The 27,776-nt window shown below is 42.8% G+C and overlaps 1 protein-coding gene across 1 annotated transcript in view; it reads left to right on the forward strand.

Moving 5' to 3' along the window:
* Positions 1-27,776, forward strand: part of TBCD (tubulin folding cofactor D) — a 121,734-nt gene that overhangs the window by 40,137 nt on the left and 53,821 nt on the right. Inside the window, exons 15-18 of the mRNA XM_038156786.1 lie at positions 9,239-9,395; positions 19,143-19,200; positions 23,473-23,502; positions 26,828-26,913. Coding sequence (XP_038012714.1) covers positions 9,239-9,395; positions 19,143-19,200; positions 23,473-23,502; positions 26,828-26,913 — 331 coding nt within the window. The remainder of the gene's footprint in view (positions 1-9,238; positions 9,396-19,142; positions 19,201-23,472; positions 23,503-26,827; positions 26,914-27,776) is intronic.

Below are 27,776 nucleotides of genomic sequence, written 5' to 3' on the forward strand. Positions count from 1 at the left end.
TGTTGTTCAGCTGTAGCTGAATTTCATGGATTTAATTACTGTAGCATAATTCTGTCATTCTCTAAATGTTAAAAATTTCCTTGTATGTGCTTTTATATGAATTTTTTGTCTCAGCTTTAGCACTAAACAGAAAAGAAAGTGTCAGTTGCAGCAAATCTGCATCCGGATGGGGTAAATTTACCCTGCTCTGGGTACACCTCTCACCTCATTTCTGTTTTCCCCTTCAGAATTCCATTCCCTGGATGTATCAGAGTGTGCCAGCTGTTGCTCCAGTCACCTAGCACCTCCACATTAATCAGGGAGTTCTTGCCCTTCTGCTCTGGTGCCAGGACTGGCCCTGCTGGTTGCCCTCAGGACTCCAGTGCTGCTCCCAGAGGATGGCCACTGGTTTTCCATCACCAGTAATTTTTTCCAGGTCTTTGCAGAGGTGCCTTACCAATCTGTGAGCTCATTAGTTATTCCAGGAGAGCAGCAGGATCCCAGGTCCTGCTGGACCTGGATATGGACCTGGACCTGCAATGTGGATACTGGTGCACATGGAGCTGGTGGAGCTTAGCTTCCCACATCCAGGAAATGCCTTGGAACTGCAGGGTTCCCCTGTGTCACCTTAGTTGTGTCTGCATTTGTGCCTTTGAGATAATGAAGTCCTTTTTTCTTTCTGGGATCACTGGAACCGAAGTTATCGAAGGATTCGTAAATCCTTTGGATTAAGATGGGATAAATTCTTCCATTTAATTGTAAAATATTTTGAATACAAATTTGTGGATTAGAAATTTCTGAGGGAAAAAGGGCTCTCAGCATCAGCATGTTTTTGCTGGGTTGTTCCACACCATTCCCAGAAGGGGGCAAATGGACGTGAGTGTAATTGCTGGAACTCACACCGTGCCCCGAAACACGACGTGATTCTCCTACAATATTCCCATAATTATTTTTTTCTATCCCATATGAATAGTTATTAGTCTTAATGCTTTTTGAATAACACCTTTGAAATGTGCCTTTGTTTTTCCTAACAATCCAGTCCCTGACTCCAGAGATAGGTCTGGGCAGATTACTGTGCTGGGAATTGGGAGCCACTTGTTCAGATTACTGGAGCAAATTACTTGTATGGGAAAAGAATAAAAGCTCAGCAGTTAATAGCAACTGCAGATCCCATTTTTAGATATTTATTGTGGCCTGTGCTGTTTGGTCTGGAGCTGGGATGATCTTTCTTTGGGTTCCCATCCTCGCCCTTGGGCAGTGAAACATCTTGGGGGAAGTGGGAAACGGCAGGAATTGGGGCTGTAGGCAAAGGGATGAGCTGTTTATAAGGGAGGGTTTTTCATGGTGACTCTTTTCCCTGGCAGTCATTCTCACAGGGATGCAAAATGCAGCTTCTGCCTGGTGCTCTGGTTACAATTCTCTTTCCAAATGTGTTCTTTTAAAAGCGATTTTTGTGCCAAATTTTTTTTCGTTTTCTGCTTTAGTTTCAAAGCTTACACCAGAGATTCTGAGCCAGTTTTCTTGCCCCCATGATAGCTTTTCTGATAGAGTCCAGCAGCAGGACCTGAGTTGTGCCATGTGCAGTGCCAGGGTGTATAAACTCATTTTTCTTTGAGCCATACCTGGCATGGGGCTGCTGTGATGCTGCTCTCACCAGAGAGCAGGGAGGCATAGAACAAATACCCTCAGACTCAACATATTTTTAGCTTTCAGTTATTTTCTGAAACATGTCAGATTTTAGAAATATTTATATGATTAATATATGTTGTTTAGTATTTAGATACATTTTTAAAGTGGGCAATATAAACCAACAAACACAACCTGATATTTTATTTTATTCCATTGAAGAATACTGATGCTGCAGTCCATGAGCTGCAGCTTGGCTGTTATGGTTTTGCATTCAAAGTTACGTGTCACTATTCAGCTGTAAAATTTCAGTTGTTATTAGAAGGAATCATGCAGCTTAATTTGCATGTGGGAGAAACCTTTTTAGCAAAATAGCCTGAAGTTAACTAAAATCTCATGATCTGATGATGGATTTGTGTGCCATTCTACATTTGGAATTGCAGCACCCCTAAACTAAATATCCCTTACTCTACAGGGTATGCTAGAACCAAAAAACCTACATTTCAGTGTGGTTTCACTATGATTTCACAGCTTTTGTTTTGTGCTATATTTGTGGTTTTGTAGGCTTCAGACTATTATTTATAGGTTTTTTCTTTTTATTTAATTGGGTGGGGATAAATACTAAACAAACAAGAGAATCCTAGTTTACTTGAATTTCTGGTTTGCTTGTGAAAGGACGTTATTAAAATTTCTCTTGATGACAGCACAGTATAAACTTTCTAGCTAATAAGGTGTGTCATGTAGAGGAACATGAACCTTCCTGGGTGTTCTTAACGTCTTGGTGGTGAGCTGAAGAATGTTCTGGTGTCACTCTCAAGGACTTGCTGAGCTCTGAGTAGTCCCAGTCTCAAATATAATCCATATTAGTGTTTCGTCAGGAAATAATGCTCACTGTGCATGATGTGCTCCTGTTTCTGCTATAAAATCACGTCTGTGTAAAGTGAAGGTTGAAAACATTTGCATCACTGAGGAGTAAGAAAAGGAAGCCAGGGAAAGCAGCTTGGCAGAGCCCTGTGGTTACACTTTCAGTGAATTTGTGCTTATTTTGGGAGGATTCCAGCCAGGAAGACGTTACTTTTAATCTTCCTGCTTTCTTAAATACCCTTACCCATTCACAAGGAATAGACTGGGATAGTCCAACAGTCCCTTGCTCCTTTTTAACCGTGGCAACAATAAAATCAGCATTTCAATAGAAGGAAATAATGCTGATGGGATCCAGGGAAAATGGAACATTCTGGAGTCTGCGACTGGTGGCTTGGTACAACTGATCCGAATCTGGAATTTGATTTTTTTTTAATGCCAGAATAAATGAAAAGTAGTTATAAAGAATGAAAAATGTGCAGAACCAGCCTTAACCTCTTCAGTTCATAAGCTACCTTCAGAATAAAAGGAGCATGTAGAAACTGTAAGAAGGAAGTGTAGGGAGTGTTGAAGGTCTGTTAGTGAGGCACCTGGGGTACATTTGAGAGGGCACTTGGCAGGTTACAATATCATGGGATTCCATGACAAAATCATGATGCTTTTTACATTTTCAGAGAGCTCACACACAACTCTACCAGTATCCAAAAAGGGACATATTTGTGAACTGGGACATATTTGTGAACTGTTTCTGCTGAATGGTAAGCTCTTGGTTTAAACAGGAAACACTCGGTTTAAATAGGAGCAACGGCTCTCAGTTGATGTTTGCTCTCTGTTTTAAAGATATCCCATTGTCAGGTGTATTTTTGGTGAAAAGTTTGCATGAAATGAAGTCTCTGGTGCTGTCAGAGGGTTTCAAATGGACTCAGCCAGTCTCAATAGCAGATGCTACAGCTTTGAAGGAATATCTGTGTACATGTGACTGCTAGATGTGATTTTAAAATTGCCTCAGCTTCTGGTGCAAATACCTTGTTGATTTTCTGTTGTTAATGTTTTCTTGTTAATTTGGTTAGAATGGATATGTGCTCTGGGGCAGTACCCAGTTTTCTGTTCCTGGTACAGAGAAGGTTTGATCATGTGCTTTTAGGGAGAAAATATTGGATTCCTGTGTATGTTGTCTTTTTATCTGAGAGTAGAGGGAATGGTGCTTGCTGATAATTATATATAACTAGATACACTTCAAGAAACACCCGAAGTCTTATTTGTGTAGAAAAACTGTAGACACAGTGGACAAAAAAACCATTTTTGCTTGTCCAATCTCACTGGGCCGTTCATGATTAAAAAAAAACCAACAAAGGTGAACCCAGTACTGCTTTTAGGAGGAGGTTTAACTGAGACCAGGATTTGAATAGACTTATGGAAATGTATTATGTAGCTTCTTAAACTTGTTTACATTCTCAATTTTTAAGGATTATCCTCTGTTTTCATATTCCAGAGTAAAAGTTGTTTGCTATGGACTTGCAGCAGCCAGGGGTTGGTGGAGAGGGATGATGCACTGAGTCAGGCTTCTGCACAGTCTGTTGGTGTGTTCTGTAGTGGTGGTTAATTGTGAGGCTTTTGGCAAAATTCCAGGTGCTTTTCATCAGAGATACAGGAAGACATGGGGAAAAAAAAAAAAAGATCTACCTGTCTTAGGTGGACTCTTTAGAAAATGGAGAACACCCAAACCTGAAAGGCTGGTTATGGAGGAATTCCTTCTCTCTAACACCCAGGTGAACTTTAAAAGTGATGCATGGTCTTGAAAAGAGCCTTTTAAAAAGTTATAATGCCTATGTCACCGTAATGGTTTTCAAATTAGCAAGGAAGCATTATAAATAGTGCAGATTTATTTTTTTTTCAGTAGCCAGCAGGTATGAGCAGGAAGAAATGCTGTGACTGGAGCTGCAGCAGGAAAGGTCCCTCCCCCAGCACCACTGGGAGATGGGGTAAACATTGAGCAGGGAATAAATGACAATGAATTGCTTCTGGCTTTTTCACCACGGGGTTTATCTCGGTATTGCACAACTTTAGCCTTAAGGCTGGGCTTTCTGGGGTGATATTTCTTTTCTGACACACAGTGTTATGAGTTTACAGAATTTTTTTATACTCCTTTAGAGTAAGTAATTCATTTGCTCAGTAGGATTTCTCCACAAGCCTGTTCCTTCATGTCTTTAACTGCAGTTTGCTGTTGGTTCACTTGAGGCAGAGCTCTGTCAGCTGTACACGTGTGTGAAGAAGGTCTCTGCTCTGGCCTCGGGTGTCAGTGGGTAGGAGAGTCCCCAAAACACGGAGTGCTCTGTGCTTCAGAGCTGTCCTGGGTCAGCTGCTGCTCTGGGCGCAAGCCAGGCAGTGGGCTTTGAGCTTTTAGGGCTGTGTTAGGTAAGGATGTTGGGATGGAGTGGCTGGAATCCAGATCTGTCTGCTTCTTGCTTGGCCCCTGGTTCCAGAGCCCTCATTCCTGTCAGCACCAGGGCACTGGTGCAAGGCTGCCTTTAGCCCCTGGGACCTGGCAGCCAGAGCCAGTGTCCAGCTCCTGAACACTGCCCTGCAGAGCCATGGCTGGTACCAGACAGTCTGTGGGGCAACATCCAGCTTAACCACCCCCCCTCCTCTCAGTCTGACAGGCAGCCTTTGCATTCCACGCCTTCCACCCTGAGCTGCCGGGCAGACAGCAGCCTCTGTGCTGCCCTGCTGTGATTCATCCCTGGAGCAGGTCTGTCCTGTGGGCTGCCTCAGACAGCTCCATGGAAAAACCACCACGTGACCATGGAATTAAAGACTCTTTTAATTCCTTACGTAGTGAGAGGCTGCAGGGAGCTTGCAGCAGACGCAGCAGCCCTTCAGTCACAGGGCACAGAGTGCTGGCTTTGTGCAGGTGCCTCTGCCCAGCCCTGGGTGGGCTCAGCTCTGGGGGCACCCAGGAGCTTCAGAGACTTGAGCTGCTCCCTCCTCACATCCCTCCTGGCCTGCAGGAGCTCTGCTCTCTTCCTCCTTCCCTGGCAAACTCCTAATGAGGTCAGCCCTGGGGGCAGGAATGACAGACGAGAGGTCACCTGTGGGTGGTTTTTAGGCACTTGCCCTTGGGGATGGGATGTCAGAGCATCATCCCACAGGAACACAGAGAACTTTGCACAGCCACAACAGCCCAGAGAACTTTGCACAGCCACAACAGCACACTCATTTTCTGATCTCCATTGGAGGCTTTATTCTCTCCATGAAAGAGCTCTTCAAGACTAGATTCTGGAGTCAACAACTTATATAGAAACTTATATAGAAAATGAGAACAATTCAGTTGATTCACAGAATTTTTAAACAAGTATTTATTTCTGGGAATGGACCTAACCTGAACTTTCTGGTGTTTGCATCCAGTAAATTGATCCAGTAAATATTAGTACAAGAGCCCTAACGAAGTTCCAGTTAGGAGCTGCCTCTTTCCAGAGGTGCCATGTAGGAGGGAGTGGCCTCAAACCTGATTTTCTGTACATGGGGCAGCCAGAATTGTGTTTTTAGGAAACAGCACACTGCAGATACCTGCACCAGTTGTTTTCACAGAATTCACAGAATGACTGGGTTGGAAGAGACCTTAAAGATCATGGGGTCCAACCCAGCCCCAGCACCTCAACTAAACCACCTCAACTTTTAAGCCTGAGGCTCACAAAGAGGCTGAACCTTCACTTCTGCACTGGGTTGGTTTTCATTGAAGAAAAAATTGAAGAACAAAATTGCTGTTCTTTGTGTTGAATATGTAACTAAGTTTAAGCTTCCTCAGTCATTAATTGTGGTGTCTGTAGCTGCTCCTGCTGTGACACTGTGCACAATGCACCCTTCAGGAATGGCAAATGTCCACTTTGTAGTACTTTTTCTTAAATAATTCTAAAATAGAACGATTTGCAATGTATTTTTTATGGATTGAAACAGCTTTTCTGCTTTAACAGTCCCTATAAAAACCTAATGTTTGTCTAAAATAACATTGACTTAATCTGTTTTAAGTTGCATATTTTAGTTTGAAACTAAATGTAGACAATTCTTATTTAACCCCCGATCCAATGAAAATCTGTTTTAAATTAAATAAGGTCAACTTGACATTTTGCAATTTTCTTGTGGAGACAAGGCGTAGGGTTGAGGAACAGGTTTTTGTTGCTTGTTTGACTACTGTATTTGTATATTTTATATGATAAACATTGCACTAAATAAAAAAAATAAATTTACTGTGTGGAGTTAAAGTGACAAAGAGCTCTGGACAGCACAGGTTATAGTTGAGGTTGCTGTAAAGTATGTTTTCAAAGGAGTAATGTGAATAATTTTTCATTTAAATGCTTTAAACCTTTCAGTATCCAATGTTTTCCACAAGCTCCTTCACCAGACTTTTACTGTCTCTCACCTGCACTGTGTAAAAATCCATGTTTAAAAATCAGAATATCTCTGCAACCTGTCTCCAGTATGAGGAAAAAAACCAACCCAACCCTGTTGGTAATGCCAGAAGTTGTTTCTTTATTTTCCAAGGCTTGAGCACAGGGCTGTGCTGCAACTGCAGTGACGCTCTTGGGCATGGCAGGGTGGGGTGAAGCAGGTGCTTATTGATACCTTCAGGCTACAGGTAAAGGTGACTGTGTTTTCTTGAGCATTCACAGACCTGCACAGGTGGATTTTGTTTTAATAATCCGTTTGAGAGTGGGCACTGTTTGTCCTCTGGTTTTGATGACACACTTTTTAAAAAAAAAAAAACCTGTAGATCTCTGAAAGGAATTGGAACTTGTAAAATTAAAGCTAAACTTTTAAAGGTAAACCTGTAAAGTTAAGGAATAGTTCAGATCTTCTCCTTGCTGCATCTTCCAGCCTCCCAGTTTTCAATTAAAAAGTTATGTTCAGAATTTCAAAAATCAAATAATTTTGTCTTGACCCCACCAAACGAATTTTCTTCTGGAAGATTTTATTTTCTAAAGTTTTTAGATTTTTTTAATCTGTTATTTTTTTGGGTAAATCGTTTTTAGGTTAAGATTTGGCATGGTGTTTGAGGAACTCTAGAGCAAGAAATGAAGTGAAACCTGGAATTTTGGGTAGTGCTTCTTTTGGGTTTTTATAACTCTTAAAAACCAACAAGAAGTGTAATGCTGGACTTGCTTTTTTGAACAGATACACACACACACACTCTTGTGTCAGGACCAGTTTTTATTCAGCATTTCCCAATAAATATTCAACCAGTGATGGCACAAAACTTTACCAGATGCCCCCTAGGTCAGGATTTCCTTTGTGGTATTTGTGTTGCTGATTACCAGTGCTGCACACTTCACCTTGTTTCCCCTGTTAGTCCCACCTCCCCGCTGCCCATTGTTTGCTTCCTTTTCTGTGTCTCCAGACTTTGCAGTCTCACAGGGCAGTGCTGTGAGTCCCAGATGGAGGAAAAGGCCACCAGAGAGGTGTGAGAGCTTGAGCAGCCCTGGCCAGCAGACCCTGGAGCATCACCACTGTCCCTGACAGACCATTCGGTTCTGTGCCCGGCATTTGGGACATTAAACTGCAGAAATACATTTTTTCTTTCACAGAGACAATCCAAATGTGAGGAGCTGCTGGAGGGGCCTCCTTCCCCCTTTTCCTTCCCTGCACAGAGGTGGGAGTGTGCTCACAGCTGTCCAAAGGAGCTGGACTGGTCGCCTGCACTGAGGGAAACGTGCTGCAGCTTTGCAAAATTGCCTTTGGCGCCTGCTTGAGTGTTCCTGTAGAACCAGCAAATTCCATTTTTCTCATCAGTTGATGCAGCAATTTTCAAAACAAGCTAGGCAGCATTTTTAAATACTTTCATTGCAGTTTCTTTAGGAACTGGGAAATGTCCAACAATCCATCCATCCATCTCTGCTGTATGGTTGTTCCAGAACTGGAATTGCACTTTCTCCCTTGTAGTGTTTATGCTTCTGTTACTCAAATCTCACCCATCTCTGTATCTACTGCTTGATTTTCTTTAGCAGCTTAAAATGAATTTAAACAGCCTTTTAACACTTCACTTCTCCAGTCATGGTATCTATCTTTTTGTTTAAAGCAGCAGGACAGAGTGATGAACAGCACATGGAAGTTTTAATTATTTTGTGATTATATCCACTCAAGGATATCCAGGCACAGATTGCTAATGAAATACAGCTCAGTGATCCCATTTCTTGTTAATGGGATCACCTTGTGACAAGTATTTTCTAAGGAAAATGATGCATTTGATAAATGTGATACAAGAAAGAAAACCCAGAGAGAAATTGTTTCTTTTTTTTTTTTTTTGAGGCTGTTGTTTCTGCACACATTAGTCCTTGAATAAAGTTGTGCCATCTGGAGAGAGGTGTATTCAGATTTTCTATCTGGATGTGCAGACACCAGATAAAGGCTCTCTGGGGAGCCCTGCATTCATATTCTTGAACTGTGGCAGTGTGTTTCTAGAACGTCATACAAGAATTATCCTTACAGGTTTTGGAAGCTCTTTTATCTGTAGAAAAATGTTACTCACTCCTGCATGTAGGCCTGGACAAGGGGGCATGGATTTAAACTAAAAGACAGTAGGTTTAGGTCAGATATCAGGAAGAAATTCTTCCCCTGAGGGTGGGGAGGCCCCTGGATCCCTGGAAGTGTCCAAGGCCAGGCTGGATGGGGCTTGGAGCCAACTGGGATAGGGGAAGGTGTCCCTGCCCATGGCGTGCGTGGAACGAGATGGTCTTGACGGTCCTAACTTGCTTTTTGTGGATTTTTTGTGCTGCAACAGTGATTCCTGTGATGCTGAAGGCGCTGACATACGACGAGAAGAGGGGCGCGTGCAGCGTGGGCTCCAACGTCAGGGACGCGGCCTGCTACGTGTGCTGGGCCTTCGCGCGCGCCTACGAGCCCGCCGAGCTCATCCCCTTCATCAGCCACATCTCCAGGTGAGCTCTGCCTCTGGCTGCTGCCCTGAGCCTTCTTCTGTCCCAGGCACGGGGGAACTGAGAGGTGTTTTAAAAACTTTTATTCCGTTTTCAGTCCCATGTGAAGGGTGAGACAATGCAGGTGTTATAATTCACGCCAGCACAATCAGAAACCAACTATTTCCTAATTACAATACATTGTGTTTCTTAACCTATCAACTTTTACCACACCATACTATAAATACTTTAAAGCCAATCATCTGAAATTACTCTTTATGGGTCCTAATACAATGCATCTTTCATAGTTCTCTTTCTCCATATATATCAATGTATATATATATCTATATCCTGTTTCCTAATTACAATACACTATAAGTGTATGGAAGTGAATGGAAGTGCCTGGTGTAGTTCTTTTTCAATCTGTGGTTTCTGTTTCAAAAGACTTTCAAAAGTAAAATCTTGAAGAGATTTCCAAATCTGTGCTACTGCAATGGTGGACTAGAAGGTGCTGCAACTTTTCCCTTAATACTGTTGCTCTTTTTGCAGATACAAACTGGTTTTACCTTTTTTCTTCTGCCTCGTGTTCTCCCTCCTCCTTGTCTGTGGGATTCTCTCTTTATTGTTTGGTCTTTTTGTTGGCCAAACTCTGGCTGACATTTTGAGCTTTCTTAACGGGTGACTTGCACTGCAACCACACAAGGTGGCTTCTCACAGTTTCTTGGCACACTTACAGTACAGCCATTGACAGCAGCTTTGTCTCTGTCAGAAAGGTTTGATCAGTGGTCATTTAGTATTTTCTTTTTAAAAAAAAATATTAAAAAGTTTGGACTATACAGTGTTGTGGTCCTGGATATCTGCTTTAATTTTTAGGGACTTTCTTGCTTCTGGATTGCTGGCAGAACTATTCCAATCTCATCCAAAAGCCTACTTTGCCCACACAGGGCTAGCTACTGAGCTCAGCAGGTTCCCAAACAAACTTTAAATTTAAATTAAACGTTTTAAATTTTCAATTTTTTTTAAATTAAATTTTTTTAAATTAATTTTTTTAAAATTAAATTTAATTTTTTTTAAATTTTAAATTAAAATTTTTAAAGTTTCTTCTTTAAATTTTTTTTTTTTTAATTTTTTTAAAAGTTCTTAAAAAATTTTTTTTAAAGTTCTTAGAGACAATCTGTAAATGAATCCATTTTTATTCCTGTACACAGGGTCCTGGCTGGTCTCTGCAGTTTTCCACCCCTGTAGTTTCACTTTTCAGAGCTGGTCCTTCAATGCAGGCTCGCCCAGCAGATCTCTGTCCTGTGGTACTTGCTCCTGGTGTTTTTTGAAACCTTGAGAAAACCTTCCTGTCTGAGAACCTGCTGTCCGTCTTCTTCAGGCCAAGCACCATTTTTCTTCCATTTTTTCCACAGAGAGCAGACAAGAAATGCTGAGACATTTTAGCCTTGTTTCTCTCGTGAAGTGTTTCATGGTGCTTTGCTGATGTTTCATCTACACTGGCACAGATTGTGAAGGAGAGGAGCCTGGTGACTCTAGGCTGTGCTAGGATGTGATGCCATCCCCTGTTTTGGGATAACTTTTGGAAAGAGAAGGTGAAACTCCAGGATAGCCCTGCTTCACTTTGGCATGCTAGCAATGGTGACATTTGCCACAGTTAGTTATTAATGAGATATTTCATTTTGAAGGCCCATATTTAATTCACTTCTAGCTGAGTTCATGCTAAATTATCTGTAGTGTGAAATTCTTAACTGAGGGTACCAGAAGATGTATTTGCCCAGTGAAATAATCCCATTATATTGTATTATTGTAAATATTGTATTTTGACTGATATTGTAAATACAGTCTTGTATTCTTGTTTTTAATCCAACCAGCACTAATGGTAGCAGTGAAGGCACGCTGTCACCTGTGACCAGAGTGGTAACAAATGGCTGTGGCAGGGTGGTAACAGCTCTGCAGAGTTAATTTTATGTTCTCACTGCCTGCAAATCTTTAGTCTTGGTATGGCCAGACTCGTCCTGAAGTCTGGTTCAAATCTGGTAATTTTTCTAGATTTGGTCTGCAGCTTGGTGAGAATAAAAGCTCTGCTTCCATCTTCTGAGTTGAAAAACTTTAAAGGTTTCCTTTAAGGCTGGGCAAGCTTTTTGCTTGCAGAAACTTAAGAAAGCCCAATTGTTAGTGTTCAAGCCTTCCCTTTATCAGAATTCTGAACTGTTCTGTTTATCAGAGCTTTTCTTCTGCTCATGATGCTTTGAGCAATATATTTCATATTTCAGTTCCTCCTTTCCCCTGCCATGCTGCAGTGTTGGTCTCCATAGGCTTGGTGCAGGTTTACCCTTGTGATTTTTCAGGGTTTGTGGTGTTTAGTTTTATGGTCACAAAGCTTTGTTGGTGGGACCTCTGGAGCAGATGTTTGTACCAGGAGGTCGTGTTTCTGAAGAAGCTCGTGTCCTTCAGCTTCCAGCCTCTTCTGGAAACAAGTTATTTCTTTTCAGGGAAAGTGTCAAATGACAATATTTGAGATCTCTCTGCCTGTGGTAGTAAAACCAGTGAGAGCTGTGGCTGTGCCATCTATGACAACTTCAGTTGTTGGGAATAAATTGGTGAGATGGAGAGAAACGTGGGGTGGAAGCTGGAAATTGCTGATGAACAGCTGCAAAGTGTTGTGGTTTGGAATATCTTAGTTTTCCAACAAAGCTGCAAAGTATTTTAGCAAGCATTAATGCTATACGAGGCTTCACTTAAAAATCTTTTTAGTTATAGTGGCCATTCCTTTTCTAAATCAACTCTTGAAGGTAGAATTGCTACTCCAAAGAGAAATGGTGAAAAAAAAATTCAAATAAAGTATGACACACAGTTTCACCTATTGTGTCAGCAAGCTGATAATTACACACGGCTTTTTTTTAAATCTAGCCTTAGGTGTGTCACTGTTTTACTTAAAGAAGAGTCATACTTCTAGCCACAAGCAAATTGTTGCTACCCTTCAAAAAATGCAGCACTCAGCATCTTGAAACAAAATGCATAAGATCCATTGTGAGCTGAATTACACAGCAAAAATGGCTGCCTGGATAGGAATACACACTCTCAGAGAAAAACAGTAAACACCTTCCAAAGCTGTGATGAGCGATTGCAGTCGTGAGCTGCTGGCTTTGCTTAGTTCTGGGAATTGCACAAGGTCTGTCCTGCTCTCACATGGGACCCACTTAGGTACCAAAATACTTTACCTGGGTCCTGCCCTGTGGCCCCTTAACAGCAGTTACAAATTAAAGCAGAGGGTGGCTTGCAGGGGATTCTTTTTTCCTTTTCTTGTATCAGTTTGTAATTGCAAGACATTGTTTTCAGCAGTCACGGAGCATAAATATTTCACTTTGGACCAGTGAAAAATCACTTTAAACTGCATGAAGTCAGGTTGGGTTTTTTGGAAAGTTTCAGACAGTGCTTTAAAATAAATCCTTTTCTCCATACTCACTGTCAGCTGAGTCTTCCCTGGTTTTTTATGAATGTTCTCTTCAGTGATGAAATTGGCAGAATACTGAAGTTGCAAGCTTGGATTGCTGTAGATCATAGATCAGCCCTTCTCCTTCCTGACCTTGCCACTTTTTTAAGAAAAAAAACAAAAAGAAAGAAAAAAGACAGAGAACACTTACTGGAAATGCATGAGAGTGTTTCTAATAGCACTTGCTTGTATTTTTCCATGTCAGGTTTTTTTCCCAATCCATATTTCAACAATATACACTTGCTCATCTGCTTAATGGTCTGTTAAAGTCTAGTTAAACTGGTTTCTAAAACCTTGCCTCATCTATTCAAACTACAGGACCACAAAAAGAAAATCCTTGGCAATGTAGATGAAACTTCACTTCTTTTGCAGGACCATGTTGCTCTTTTTTGAGATGCACACACTGAAGTTGCTGTCCAAGCATATCATTATAAAAGCACCACTTGACTGAGCTTTGTTTCTCTCCCAGTCTCTACATGCAGCCTCTCTTTTTAAGTTTACCTGTGAGGAAAGTGAAACAGAATTTAATGACTTGGAAATGTGGGTAATTTGATTCCTGCCCCCTTGGGTGTGGAAGTTGCTGTCTGTGAAGTGGCAGGTGCACAGTAAGGAGCTGAACTGTTTTGTTTAAAACCTAAACAAAAAAAAAATGAAAAGGAAAACATACTTGCACTCTGTAATACAATTAGAGTGATTAAATGGTTGCTGGCTATCTGAACTGTGTGGAGCTGGGCAGGGTGCAGGCTCCTTGCTTGTGGCTGCTGTGTCGGGGGTCAGGAGCTGGGATCTGTTGAGAATTTGTGAGAAATGGATTTGTAAAGAATTGTCAAAACCTGACAGAAAGCTCACACAGTCTGATACATCTGTATGCAAACACTGAGATAAAGTGTACTGATTTAAGAAGGCCATGGGATAGAGATGACATTGTTGAGAGAGAGATTGAACCAGAAACGAGTTTCAACAAGTTTCAAAATATGACCTTGCAAAAAGACCAGATATTTTAGAGAATTAGGCTGGTGTAGGGGGGTCAGGAGCTGGGATCTGTTGGGATCTGGGATCTGCTGGGATCTGGGATCTGTCTCTGTGCAGCAGAGCAGGCTGTGGGTGCAGGGCACCAGGGCAGGCAGCCTTGGCTTCCCCAGGGTGCTGCCTGGCTTTGGGAGGGGGGAACAGGCAGGTGTGGCTCAGGATGGATGATGGAGCTTGCTCCAGGGCAGGATTGTCCTGCAGAACTGGGGAAATCTGAAGTATTGCTTTGAGCTATGTCTTGTACTGTGATGAAATATGGGGAATGGCTTTCTGCTGTTATGTACCTGCAGAGGAGAGCTGGCTGCTGAAGGGTAAAAGAACCTCTGTATCATATACCCTCTCCCCTTTTCCTGTCCCCTCTCCTTTTTCTTCTTCTTTTCACAGGATTTGTAACTCATGTTCTTAGCATTTTTCTTGTTGCTCTTTTCCACGTGTGTATTTCTTACACTTTGACCATTTTACTTCAAATTTTTGGATTGGAATAAGTCACTGAACAGCACAGGAGTGCGGGTGGTGAACAGGATGTGTGAGAGCTCTGTGTGAGCTGGGTTAGAGGGGCTGCAAAAGCAGCAGTGTGGAAATGGGAATGGTCACAGCATTTCTCCTTCTGCTTAGACCTTCTCCTAGATAAACAGGAGGAATTAAGCCTGAGTCATCTGCAGTGTGGCTGGAGCAGGCCCTTGTGCTTGCTCCTTGCCCTGTGGGGCTCCTGCAGTGGTCTAACACAGCTCCATGGGGTAAAGGGAACAGGGGAACTGCTCTGGTCTCAAAAATTAAAAAAAAAAAACAACCCTGAGTCTAGATGTGTTTTCATCACCCAGCTCCCTGTGCAGCCCTCCCAGGTGGGCACTGGCATGACTGGAGAGGTGCAGAAGGGGCTGTTTGCAGCAGCAGAGCTCAACAGACCCAAGTCTCACCTCCTCTTCTTGCTTGGATTGTTCAAACCCGCTTTGCTTTTGGTGGTTCTTGTGCCATCCCTTTCCTAATGTACATCAGGGAGGGGAGTTTGCTGTCCTGTTACCACTTCACCCTTTTTAAGGCTCAGAAAGGAAATTTTGGTCTTGTACCAAATAGGCAAGAGGTTTGAGAGTTTATTTTTCTCCTCCCACAGCTTCAGGGTGGCACACTGGGCTTGATGGCAGCAGGTTCCCAGGGGATAGCAGTAGGATCAGCTTCTTGCTGCTTGTGGCTAGTGGAGACTGGAAGTGCCTGCTGCAGGTGGTAAAAGGAATTCAGGTTTATTGCCTGGTACACCTTGTGCTTGTGAGCTGAGGGCAACTGCTGTTTGTGCTTGTTTCTGTGTTCTGATGTCTCTCACCTGGCCCACCTCTGCTCCCTGGTTCTTCCCACCCTCTCAGGGAAGGGAATGAGATGCACAGGGGCTGGGCAGTGCCCACTGACATATTTGGAGTCTTCTAACTTTCCCTGAAGCCAGTTAGGTGAGTCCTTGGGAGGATGGATAATGAGGAAAGGGAGAATTATTAGCTGCCTGATAAAATTGCAACTTTTTAAATCTATGTTTATTGTGCATTTAATTGCTGTCATGCATGCAGGCTCCATATCTCTCAAGGAGTCAAGAAATGTGTTCCATGGGGACTGGAGGGTGCAGAAGAGCCAGGAAAGGTGTTCCATGGGGACTGCAGGGTGCAGAGGAGCCAGGAAAGGTGTTCCATGGGGACTGGAGGGTGCAGAGGAGCCAGGAAAGGTGTTCCATGGGACTGGAGGGTGCAGAAGTGCCAGGAAAGGTGTTCCATGGGGACTGGAGGGTGCAGAGGAGCCAGGAAAGGTGTTCCATGGGACTGCAGGGTGCAGAAGTGCCAGGAAAGGTGTTCCATGGGACTGCAGGGTGCAGAAGTGCCAGGAAAGGTGTTCCATGGGACTACAGGGTGCAGAGGAGCCAGGAAAGGTGTTCCATGGGGACTGCAGGGTGCAGAGGAGCCAGGAAAGGTGTTCCATGGGGACTGGAGGGTGCAGAGGAGCCAGGAAAGGTGTTCCATGGGACTGGAGGGTGCAGAGGAGCCAGGAAAGGTGTTCCATGGGACTGGAGGGTGCAGAAGTGCTAGGAAAGGTGTTCCATGGGACTGCAGGGTGCAGAAGAGCCAGGAAAGGTGTTCCATGGGACTGGAGGGTGCAGAGGAGCCAGAAAACATGTTCCATGGGGACTGGAGGGTGCAGAGGAGCCAGGAAAGGTGTTCCATGGGGACTGGAGGGTGCAGAGGAGCCAGGAAAGGTGTTCCATGGGACTGGAGGATGCAGAGGAGCCAGGAAAGGTGTTCATAGGGACTGGAGGGTGCAGAGGAGCCAGGAAAGGTGTTCATAGCGACAGGAGGGTGTAAAGGTGGCAGGAAAAGTGTTCCATGGGGACTGGAGGGTGCAGAGGAGCCAGGAAAAGTATTCATAGGGACAGGAGGGTGCAGAGGAGCCAGGAAAGGTGTTCCATGGGGACTGGAGGGTGTAAAGCCATCCTCTGCTCCTCCTGGCAGCAGGCAGGTGTGGTGCACTTGGGGCAAGTCGAGACATGATCCTTTGAGTAGCTTAAAAAAATATCCCACTTGGTTTGACATCAACAGTTTCTTTATGTTAGGAAATCCTGGTGCAGTATCACATAAACTCCCACGACGAAGCAGACAGGTGAAGACACCTTAGAGGTGTTCCACCCTCTGCACTAAGCCTGGCTTTGGGGAGGATGTGCCTGCACTTCCAAGTGGGAATTAGCCTGAAAAGAGCATTTGTGGAGTTTGATAAGTTAGAATGCTTCATTAAAAGGATTAGCATGGAACAGTGAGTGCAGTGTGATTTAGGAATCTAATGGGGCACTGGCACAATTCCTGGGGTTTTTATTTTGCTCACCCGGTGTTGTTTGCAGCCCTGGGTGACTCTGGTGGCAGCACAGGCAATATACAGCTTTGCTGGCTTCACTTACACAGCTCTTAAGGTAACAGAAGAGTAAGAAAAAAATGGAAAACCTCAATGTGATTATAAAATGAACTCTTGTTTGATGCAGTGAGGGCAGCAGTCAGGATTCTGAGCTTCTTGGTGTGATGAGGGGTTTTTTGTGGTTGGGTTTTTTTTCCCCCCCTTTAGAAAAGACCAGCATTGAAATACTGCATAAATGACAAATTACTCTTCTAGTCTGTATAACCAGAAATGTCAGGCAGAAATTTGCTTCTTTTTGGTTTCAAGGATCATTTTCCTCCAATTCCTTTAGTCTTGAAAGTTCTCTAATTAAAACATTTATGGGAGCTAGTCATATAATTAAAGCTATATACTACTTAAGTGTCCCTTTAAAATAGTTTATAAGTCTCTCTGTGTGCCAGAGAATTAGCAAGCATGGTATTGATGCCTTGTGAAGGCTGGCCTAGAACAGAGGCTGGACAGAGTTAAAGAATAAAGCAGGGATTTATTAGAGGGTTACAATGGGTATATTTTGGGTAGTATAAGAGTCTAGCTAGGGTTATACTTAAGATGGATTTAAAATGGTTATAAAATGCGTGACCGCTCATGGGGTCTCTCACTTTTAGAAGTTCTGCTCTATTTGCATATTTCAGTTCATTGTCCAGTTCCAGCTTTAGCCCAGGCACTCCCATCCTGCTTGTTTTTCTCTCCTCAGCCCATGGTGTTTGTGCTCCTGGGCTGAGATTTGGATCATTTGTCCTTGGTGCCCAGCTGGAGCAGGAATTGTTTTGTGTCCCTGCTCTGTGCAGAGAGCTCAGCATCCCCTCATATGAAGCTCAGCCCCACACACTAAAGCAGCAGAGAATCTGACAAATAGAAAAGCTAAACCTGAGGCGTTGGTATGACGAGTGTGTGCCTGACCCAGCAGTTTTTCAGCAGTGAGCCATGGGTGCTGCTTCCTGATGAAATGCTTCCTGAACATTTGCTCTTGCAGGCTCTGTTGTTTGGATGACCTCCTCTCTCCTCTTGTCTTTGTGGCAGAGAGGGGTATTGCTCCTGCAGGTAGCAGTAAGAAAGCATTAACTGTCTTTAGAACACTTCATTGGGGTTTGTTTTCATTTCATTCTGACTTTCTGGCTCCTGTTTTCCCTAATGGAGATAAACTGAAATTACAGAGGCCAAGCTGCCTGTGCATTTCAGAGAAGTGGAACAACACAGTATTCATCACTGTAGGGAACTGATAGCCACTACCCAGGGAAGTTTGATATTATCAGTGTAATTAATATCCTTATGCTGAAGCAAAGCTATCTTGAATTTACTTTTCAGCCAGTATTTATTTCCGGTTTTGCCTGGAGTCAATAAATCATGTAATGAAGAGTTTCAGGGTTTGAAAGGAATAATTTTCTGCTTAAATGATTCTCCTGAAGTGATGTTTATTTGTTGCTGAAGTTAATTGAATGCTGGAGGTGGATTTCTAAAGCTGCAGACTGCGTGTCCTGGGATATGTTCTCTCTCCTGTGTTGTGCAGCACATCTTTGAGCAGCAGTTCTTTTGAGGCACAAGAATTACCCTGTGCAGGCTCACCAGACTTCATGCATGAAGAAATTGTTTAGTATAATCATCCTTCTGTCCCTATAGCTCACCCTAAAAAACTGTTTTGCAGTTCATCTTGCAGGTTATTTTTTATCAGGATTTGCATGTTGTTTGATTTTTGTGCCTTGCAGGATGTGACTGTTCTTGTGGAGATAACTGCAGCTTTCCATTGCTTCACTTTGAGTTGTGTTTACTCCTTACACAAGACTTGCTGTACATTTGCCTATTGAGAAACTGTATTTCCAAGTTTTCATTTGAAAGAGCACTTCTCACATTTGACATCATTATGTCCAGGTTTTGCACCCCTGCTCTGTTTAAAACCTGTTTGTATATTCCATAAATTCCTTTATACAGTGGGGTGGCAGTTGTGCTGTGGGAAGTCCAGGTTTTACCCCCCTGCTCTGTTTAAAACCTGTTTGTATATTCCATAAATTCCTTTGATACAGTGGGGTGGCAGTTGTGCTGTGGGAAGTCCAGGTTTTACCCCCCTGCTCTGTTTAAAACCTGTTTGTATATTCCATAAATTCCTTTGATACAGGGGGGTGGCAGTTGTGCTGTGGGAAGCCCACAGCAAACTAGAGAAAACAAGAAAGCACAAGGTTACTTCAACTCAGGTTTTAGTTCAGCCTTGTATTTCTAAGTCATAAGCTCCTTGGAGGACGTGCTGCCTGTTCTGCTTAGAAGGCTAAATGTTGAAATGATGGCATTGCACATTTCTTTTCATGTATTTGCTACTAATGCTCAATGTTTTATTTCCTCAGTGCATTGGTCATTGCTGCAGTATTTGATCGTGATGTTAATTGCAGAAGAGCTGCTTCTGTAAGTTACCACATCCACCTTCCATTTCTCTGTTATTTTTTATTTGTTTTCATTTAATAATTTTTAGACTTAATTATGTAGAACTACAGTAGAGAAGCCAAATATTATGTTGGGAGCAAAACAAATAGTTTTTTAAAATCCCTAGAAGTGTCTTGTGAATTTAGATGTTAAATTATATCATCCACAGATGCACATCCTCATTTATGGCCACAGTTAACAGTCTGCTGTATTGTTGTCATGATGATCAAGATAAAGTATGGAAGAAAGGATTATTTAGCATTTTTTAGTCACAAGATCACAGACAAAAGAGTCCTACATAATAGACAGATATTGGCTCTTTTGCACATTTCCAAGCTGGGGAGTTTTGTGAGGTTACAATTTCCTGATTGCACATCAGCTGTTACTCTTTAATCGTGGTAAACTGAAAATTTCTAGGATAATCTCTCTCCTTAAAAATATTTTTAGTTCTTATATAAAACTCTTTCCACAGGACTGGGAATTTTTAAAAGAGTGACAAGTCCATTAGTCAGATGCTGTTAGGCAGTGAACAGAACTGACACCAAAGCATGTTTTGTGGAAACTTTCTGTAGAAAATATTTATGCTGTTGAGAGTTGAGAGGAGTGTTCTTAAGACAAGAGAAATGAAGGAAAATTAAACATTTCTGTTCTTACAGAATTTGAGAAGAATGGACATCTTATCTATGAGTATTTAAGTCTGTGTGTTGTAGACACTGAACTTGCTTTCTTTTTTAAAAAAAGTATAAATTGTATATTTTAACAGAAAAACCAAATTATCTTTTGCAAATGAAAAAAACTCCACCCTCAAACTGTATGAACTCAAACCAGAACCAAAGAGTGTCTGCCAAAAAGCCACATGTCTCTGTTCCTGACAATAAATGTCACTGTGAATTTGTTAAAAAAAAAGAAGAAAATACAGTATTTGCAATAAGCACATTACCAGGTCTGTCTGACTTCTTGACTGAAATTTTGCAAAGTGATGTGTTGAGAACATCAGGAGGTTTCTCAGGGATACCTGGCTAGCATCCTCACTTTTTGTAGCCACACCTGTGCTGGTGTTGAAGCTGCTGAATGAAGCTGCAGTGTAATTGCTGGGAAGTGAGTCAGATCTTGAGCAAGCCCAGCTCTGGAGGGTGCTCAGAGCAGAGCAAGCCAAGGTGTGCTGCAGATTGCTGAGCAGTGCTAGAACCCTTCCCTTGCTGTACAACTCACAAATACCAGCAGTGCTGCTTCCCCAGACTTCAACTCTTACTTTCTAGAAACTAGAATTTGCCATTCTTGGCTAATTTAAATCCCTTTATTCCAATCAATTCCTTAGAGGAATTTCTTTTCCTGAGAGCTGCATGAAACATTAGGGAGCCTAGGTGGTGAAAAGTGAATTGTTTGTGTGGTCCCTAGGAACTGTCCTCAGAATCAGGGTTTATATAGACACCAAGGAGAATTCTTTATAACACAATTGCCACTACAAGTGTGCTGCTTACCTTTGCTGGCTTCATTTAATCATCAATGTTTTTCTACCCTTAAACTGATAGTTTGGCCATAAGCTGTGTGCTAAACCAGCTTAGTGCAGCCTGAGTATCTGTATTTCCAATTACAAACCCCAGCACTTTTCTCCTCATTTCCCTCTTCTGCTGCAGCCCAGGCTCCTGAGCTGTCTGCAAGTCAGCTACCTCCAATCTCATTAATTTTTTTACTAGTACTTACTAAATCAGAGCTGGTCAAAATTTGGAATAGCTGTTTGATGGACATTTATGGAATCACTAAAGCCTTTTCTCTTATTTTAGAAAGGCAAAGAAATATTTTGTGTTTACCAGCCATTATTACAATTTTGAAGAAAAATACCTGGGAGTGCTAAATATTTCCAATCATTACTTACAGTTAAACACATATTTAAATAAACAACAGGTTTTACTAGATTTTCCATCTCTTACAATATGCAATATATTATAATGCAGAGCACCAATAAAATAAAATGGTGAATAGAGACATTTTGAACCCTGAGGTTAGAGAGAATAGAACAAGACTCTGCTTTTGAAGCTCCACAAGCATTCTGGGCTGGCTTGTGCAACTCTTTCATGAATAATCAGTATAAGGAATAATCAGATGAATAGGTGATGTTGAATTGGACTCTATTCAGCTCTGACATCTCAAAGGGAGGCTTTTTTTCCCTCTTGTTTGACTGATAGTATTTGAAATACCTGGTTTTAAACTAAATATTTTTAGAGATGTTGTAGTGTTTTTTTCAGTTTTTGTGGGAAAGAAGAGTGTTCAGGTTGGTGACTTTGGTTCTGATCTCATGGAATCTTTGAATTAGTATATTTGTATCCAGTTTTTCCATCTCCAGAAGGGGATTGAATAAAAACTCAAAAATTACTCTCACAAAACACTTAAAAGTATTTGGCATCTCTTAGGAATTTGGCATCTTTTAGGATTTCAGGGCTTTACAGATTTTGTATCATTTAGGCGCTTGTCTGAGCAGCACATTTTTAAGTGACGCTGTAATGCAGTGGTTGAACTATGAAATCCCTTGGATATGATAGAGAATGTCATACTCATTGAAATATGCCTGTGCTGAGTAAAAAAGGGTTTCAGTAGCATAAAATATAGAACCATCCAAGTGGGAAGAGACCTTTAAGATTATCAAGTCCAACTGTTAACCCAGTCTGCCACTAACCTGGGTACACCAGAGTTACCAGAAAACACATTCTACACCCCAAACATACATCTTTTTGGAGGAATGGACTAAAAGATTATCACCTAACTGCCTTCTTTCCACCAAGGGGGAGCTCAGAGCTGCACAAATAACTGGCTACAGCTTAATGAGATCTCCTTGATCTCCAGAGGGTGCAGAGGTTAAAATACAGCCTGTGCCCGCAGTAGTGCATTGAGGGCGGCATAAACCAGGACCTAAAGCTGGAAGCAGAAAGAAATGAATGGTGCAGAGTGACAGGCACCCTGTCCTGGAGTGAGGAGAGGAGGGGAAGAGCCTGTGGCAGCAGCTGGGCTGCAGCATCAGCAAGGAGCAGCCCCGAGGCACCGCTGCAGCCGCAGGGCACGCTGCAGCCGCAGCTCCTGCCCCATCCCGGCTGGATGTGCTGCCCAGGGGCACTGCTGGCAGCAGGTGGGCTGCCAGGCTGTGTTCCATGCCCTGAGCTGCCTGCAGAGCTGGAGCTGCCCGGGCAGGCGTGCAGGGGCTGCAGGCAGGAGCCTGAACAGGCAGCAGCACCTCGGGAGGCTCCGGCTCCATCCCGGCTGGCGTCAGCCCTTGCTCCACCTGCAGAGTGGGATCCTGCTCGGGGAGCCAGCTGAACCTGTTGTTGTCACAGGTGGATTACCACAGGGCTGCTGGAGTTGTGGAGGAAATACAGAAGCTCTGGCTGTCCAAATTCTTGTGGTGTTTCAGTAAACATTGGAACTTCTCCCCTGTCCATTAAGTATCAGTTAACGAGTGCTGTCCATCACTGGAAAGCTCTGTGTGCAGAGAGAGTGGCAGTTCCATGGAGAAATGTCCAGATAACAATGGTCTCCCCTCTCTTGAGAGTTAAAATTTACAGAAGCTTTTATTAGTGCTTAGGCTTTTATGGCTTTTAAAGGGATAAAAATAATGGGCTTTTTTGTGAGAGAGAAAATTCAAGTAGGGAATTAAGCAGGTTTTCTTCTGTGTGCCATACAAGGAGACAGATTAATTTTCTGGTTGTTTTCATAGCATTTTTGCAAGATTTTGAGTTTGTTTAGTGCAAAATGCAAGAGATATACATGAATTTTGTCTTCAAATTTTACAAGCCCAGTATTTCAGCATGCTTTCAGACACGTACCCTGTAGATGAATATTACAGTCTCAATGATTTTTCCCAAAGTTTTCATTGACAAAGGATTAAACTTTGCCCGTTCTTAGCAAATGATGTTGAAGTCAGACAAGAGTGAGTTGCCTCGGTTGCTGTTGTCTACAGACACTGACTTTCCATCCCAGGGCCAAGCCTGGTGTCACTACTCCCAAGCACTTGTGTGGGTGTGACAAGTTTAATAAACCTGAATTCTCAAACTGCTGCCAGGCAACGTAGGGCTCCAGGAGCAGAGAACTTGGAGATGCAGAAACAGAAAAGCCCCGCGGGCTTGTTCTACTGACAAAGTTTACTTTATTTAAAACAGAAAAGCCATGGGTCATTTATATTGTTGTATGTTTTGAATTCATCATCTGGTGTTTATCAAAAAGCAAACCTGACTCGTTTTGGTGTGTTTGTTCTCTGTTCCTCAGGCTGCCTTCCAGGAGAATGTTGGGAGACAGGTATGGTGACTTCCCTGCATCTTCATTCATTTGTGCCTCGGAGGTTACTGTAAGCATGGAGTACCTAAAATCAAAATTAGACACCGTGGCTTTGGAAAAATTGAGTGAAAGAATGTCACAAAGTAATTGTTTTCATTATGAGCAGCCAGTTCTTGTGGAATGTTTTTCTGAGGTGTGAGCTTTATTTTAGTATTCCAGTTTGGGAAGAAGATGAGCTTACTGGTAATTTTCAGTCCTTGAGAAAAGCAAAATGAGCTGGTCATTGTACACTCTGGAAACTACAGTGCTTTTAAAGCAGGAAAAGTGCAGGTTTTTGCTTGGTTTTGGGGTTTTTTTGGTTTGTTTGGGTTTTTTTTGGTGTTCTTTTTGGGTTTTGTTTGTTTGTTTGTTTTTTGTTTTCTTGATTTTCTAGTTTTCAGTAGAGTCAGACCAACTGAAGTGGGTTGTGCAATCATTGCTGTAGTTGGTGGTTCCACAGCAAACAAGGTTCAAGAGTCCTCAACTCAATTTTTGGGCTTGTCTCTTGTACCATCTAGATATTTTGAGAAATCTGGTACTTTTGGAGGTACCCAAGTCCTTTGGTAAAAGGTATTGTGGTAGGTTCCTATGTAACTTAGCAACATTTAAGCAGTTAAAATCCTCAAGACAACTTTGATTTTGAAACTTGGAGGGAAAGCAAGCAGGGTAAAACCTTGGATTTACTGGTTTCTCACCAGGAATTAATAAAGATGAATATACAACTAAGAGAAAGAGAGTGTGAGGGGGGATGGTTCAGTCAGTGTATTCCTGTGAACAGAGCAGGGCATGTGAGCAATTTTGTTATCAATAAGCTGCTCTTTCAGGGATCTTTGTTAAAATGCTGTCACCTGACATCATTCCTGAAAATCTCTGTGTTCTGAGCCAGAACTAATTTTATTCCTTTAGAACTCTGGCTGTTAAACCATCTGTTCATGTTCGGTGTGTATTTCTAGACAGAAGTAAGTTAATAGCAGAGAAAGGTGCAAGAAGACTGGGAAGAAGAGAGGAGGGATTTTTGGTGACCTGACCCAGCTTGGTCTGTGATAAACAGAAGCCAGGGTGGCTCTTCCTGGGTCTGCAGTTCCTGCCCTGGAGAGGTTGGGCATCACACAGCAGCCCAGCCTGATTGCACTGTGTGAGGTGCTGAACAAAGTAAATAACACCTCAGCCTGACTTAGCTCCAGGGGAGAGAGGGCTCCTGGCTGCTGCAGGTTTGGAAGTGCTTCCATGTAGCAAAAATTCTGTGGGTTTTTTTTAATATTTCTGAATCAGAGGGGTGCAGTCCATGTTAGTTTACAGCCAGAAAGGTTCCTTGCAGACCCTGCTGTGACCCACAACTCAAACGTGTCATCACATGGTGATGATTTCAGCCTCTGTGTTGGCACATCAGCAGGGAGTTTTCATGGCATGGAGGAACTGTCAGGCTCCAGCTGGTTCCTGTAGAAGGTCAGAAGTTTTACTTGCTGAACCATTCCTTGGTGCCTAGGACAATGGTTACCTAATCCACCCTCTGGAGTACACAGTGTGTTGAAAGAAACACCCTTTCTCTGAAACATATTCTCCACCAGAGGTAATAATGCTGATACTAAATAGGTGGAGAAAAAGGTTGTCCTCACTTGTTCCCTGGTTCCTGTCTCCTTCAGCTTTGTAATTCCACGTGTCCCAAATCCAGAGCTTGCTGATGGCCACAGGAGAAGCCATTGTAAGAATGCCACTTACCCTGTCTGTCAGTGGAAGGTTTGAAAAATCTGAAGAATTTTTTTTGAGCATAAATCAGGAGAAATGCAGATACTTCTAATTATACCTACTTCTATACTGCAGAAATTTGAAGTGTTCTGGGAGAACAGAAGCTGCTGGCTGTTCCTGTAAAGCCTGCCTGGCTGTGACCTCTGTGTTCCTGAAGTCAGGAATGATGCTGTCTCACTGACAGGCTTGGTGGCACCGTGCCCTTTGTGAGATGGCATCCAACTGGCACACTCACAGCTGGGGAACAAACAGCAAGGTCCAGCTGGCAGCTAGAACTCAAATTGTTGGCTGAAATTTTCCTTATGGAGTGTGAATCTTTACATCTTCCATTGTGTGTCTTGCTCTTTGGCCTCACATCACACTGAGCTGTTTCTCATGTACCTTTTTGCCCCTAATCAAGGGTTCATGAGGCTTTTGGACAGAGCATTCATTTCACCTTTGAGTTGCCAAGACTTGCAGGCTTGGATAAGCCATAAATACTCTGTCTGTCCTTGGTCCAGTCAGATTTCAGGTCTTGTTTTTTGGGAGCACTGGAATTCTGCTTCGCAGAGCAAGACCTTGGCAGCAGCTGGCAGCTCCCAGTGCTTCCAGGATTAACTGCTTCAGTGATTCTCTCTGATGGAGAGATACTTCCCACTAGTTTTGCATGGCTGGATCCTAATGTGGAAGGGATGAGTGAGCTGTAAACAAACCTGCATCACATCCCAAACCTGTCCTGCCGGGGAGCCTCGTTGTTTTAATACCCTCTGAGTGTCCCTTTTGGAGGTGAGTGGAGCCAGTGTCATCTGGCTCTTTTCCATTTGTTTTTCATCGTGGCTCATGGGTGCTCTGCTGCCTCTGCTGATGCTCTGTTAAACCAGCCAGAGCCAATAAAATTTGGAAGGTCTGAACTGGATTGCTTGCATCCAGAAATGCAGATTTCTAAGTGGAAATCTCATACTTAGAAAGAGAATTTATCTTCTAGAAACAGACTGGTTTGAGAAGTGATGGCAGAAGTGGGATCCTGCAGTAGGATTCAGTGTTTCAGGCTTTGCAGGGAACCAGTGTTCATTTTAAAAACAAACCAACCCCACTTTTTAGTTCATTAGTGAGTCACAAAACAGAAGTGTAAGTAGAAACTCCCATGTATTCTACACGTGATGCACCTCTTGGTGCCTAAATCTCTAATTTTATATTTCATTAAACTCTCACCTTATGCCTTCACATAAACTGGAAACATGTTTATGTTTATCTAAGTCCTTCTAGAGGAATCATCTTTTGGGTATATACATAGTCATGCATTAGCCAAATATATATTTTGGGATGACTGGGAGGTGTGAAGGGAGCTGTTGCATAGGTTGCTGCCTGCTGCCATTTGCTTGGGCTGTTTATCATTGACTCACAAGCAGAGTGAGGTATTTTGCTGTTTATATATTCAATATCCTTTGTGTCTCGAGTACAAGTGATTTTACTATAAATTAAATTGTATTTTTTCAGTGCTTGGGAGAGCAGCAGATTTGTTTTCAATCACGTTGCCTATTTGGAAGGCATTATACATTTTAAAACAATATTTTGTTTGTAGGGCACTTTCCCCCATGGCATTGACATCCTGACTGCAGCTGATTATTTTGCTGTTGGTAACAGAGTTAACTGTTACTTGACTATAAGGTAAGTTTCCAATTATTAATTTTGCTAAATATGAGAGACCTCTTGTACCTAATGAAATTCTTATCTGATTGCCTCACCTTCCTGAACATTGTTTAATACTGATGGTTTTAAGTAAATCAAAATTGTGCTATTATTTTTTTTTATGACTGATTATCAGGTGCGAGGCAGAGTGAAAATGTGGCCATGATTTCCTTGGCTACGAGGAGGAAGCAGCCAAGAGATGTCACAAAACTCTCTAAGCTGCTCAGAGCTGGACAAGATGAAGTTTGGAGAGTTGTAATCAAAGGAGAAGCTGTTGTGATGGCAGACAGACTCTGATATGAGGGGAAAAAATCAGATTATACCCATTATAAAAAAACCAATTTGCCCAAGTTGTTGAATTTGTGGTCTGTACATAGAGCTTTACTCCAGTGGAAAGCTGGCCACAGTGTGCAGGAATGTTTGAAAAACCCAGCTGATCTCTGCAGTACAGTCTGCAAAGAGCAGATGGAAGTACCCAACTGGGGTGGTGTGGTTATAAACCTGGAATACAGAGTCAGCTCTGGAAACAGAGGTGCTGACATCAGGGGAGTTGGGAGCCAAACTGGATGGCCAGAAGGAGCAGAATATTGCATTTCCTCACGAGGAAATGACGAAGAGCAAGGGCTGGTTCTGGCTTGAGTTGCCTCAGAGAGAGTCTGTGTCCAGAGCCAGGGTGGGGAGAGCAGCCCAGCAGCACCCACGGAGGGTGAGTCAGCCCTGCTGGAGACAGGGCAGGACATTGCCCTGCGGGGCTGCTCAGGAGCCCAGCAGCTCACAAAGGCTGGAGCAGGTGATGTCCTTGGGGAGCAGAAACTGCACGCAGGGACATGGTGGGTCATGCT

This window comes from Motacilla alba, chromosome 18 (genome assembly GCF_015832195.1).
Source record: "Motacilla alba alba isolate MOTALB_02 chromosome 18, Motacilla_alba_V1.0_pri, whole genome shotgun sequence".
NCBI classification, from domain to species: Eukaryota; Metazoa; Chordata; class Aves; order Passeriformes; family Motacillidae; genus Motacilla; species Motacilla alba.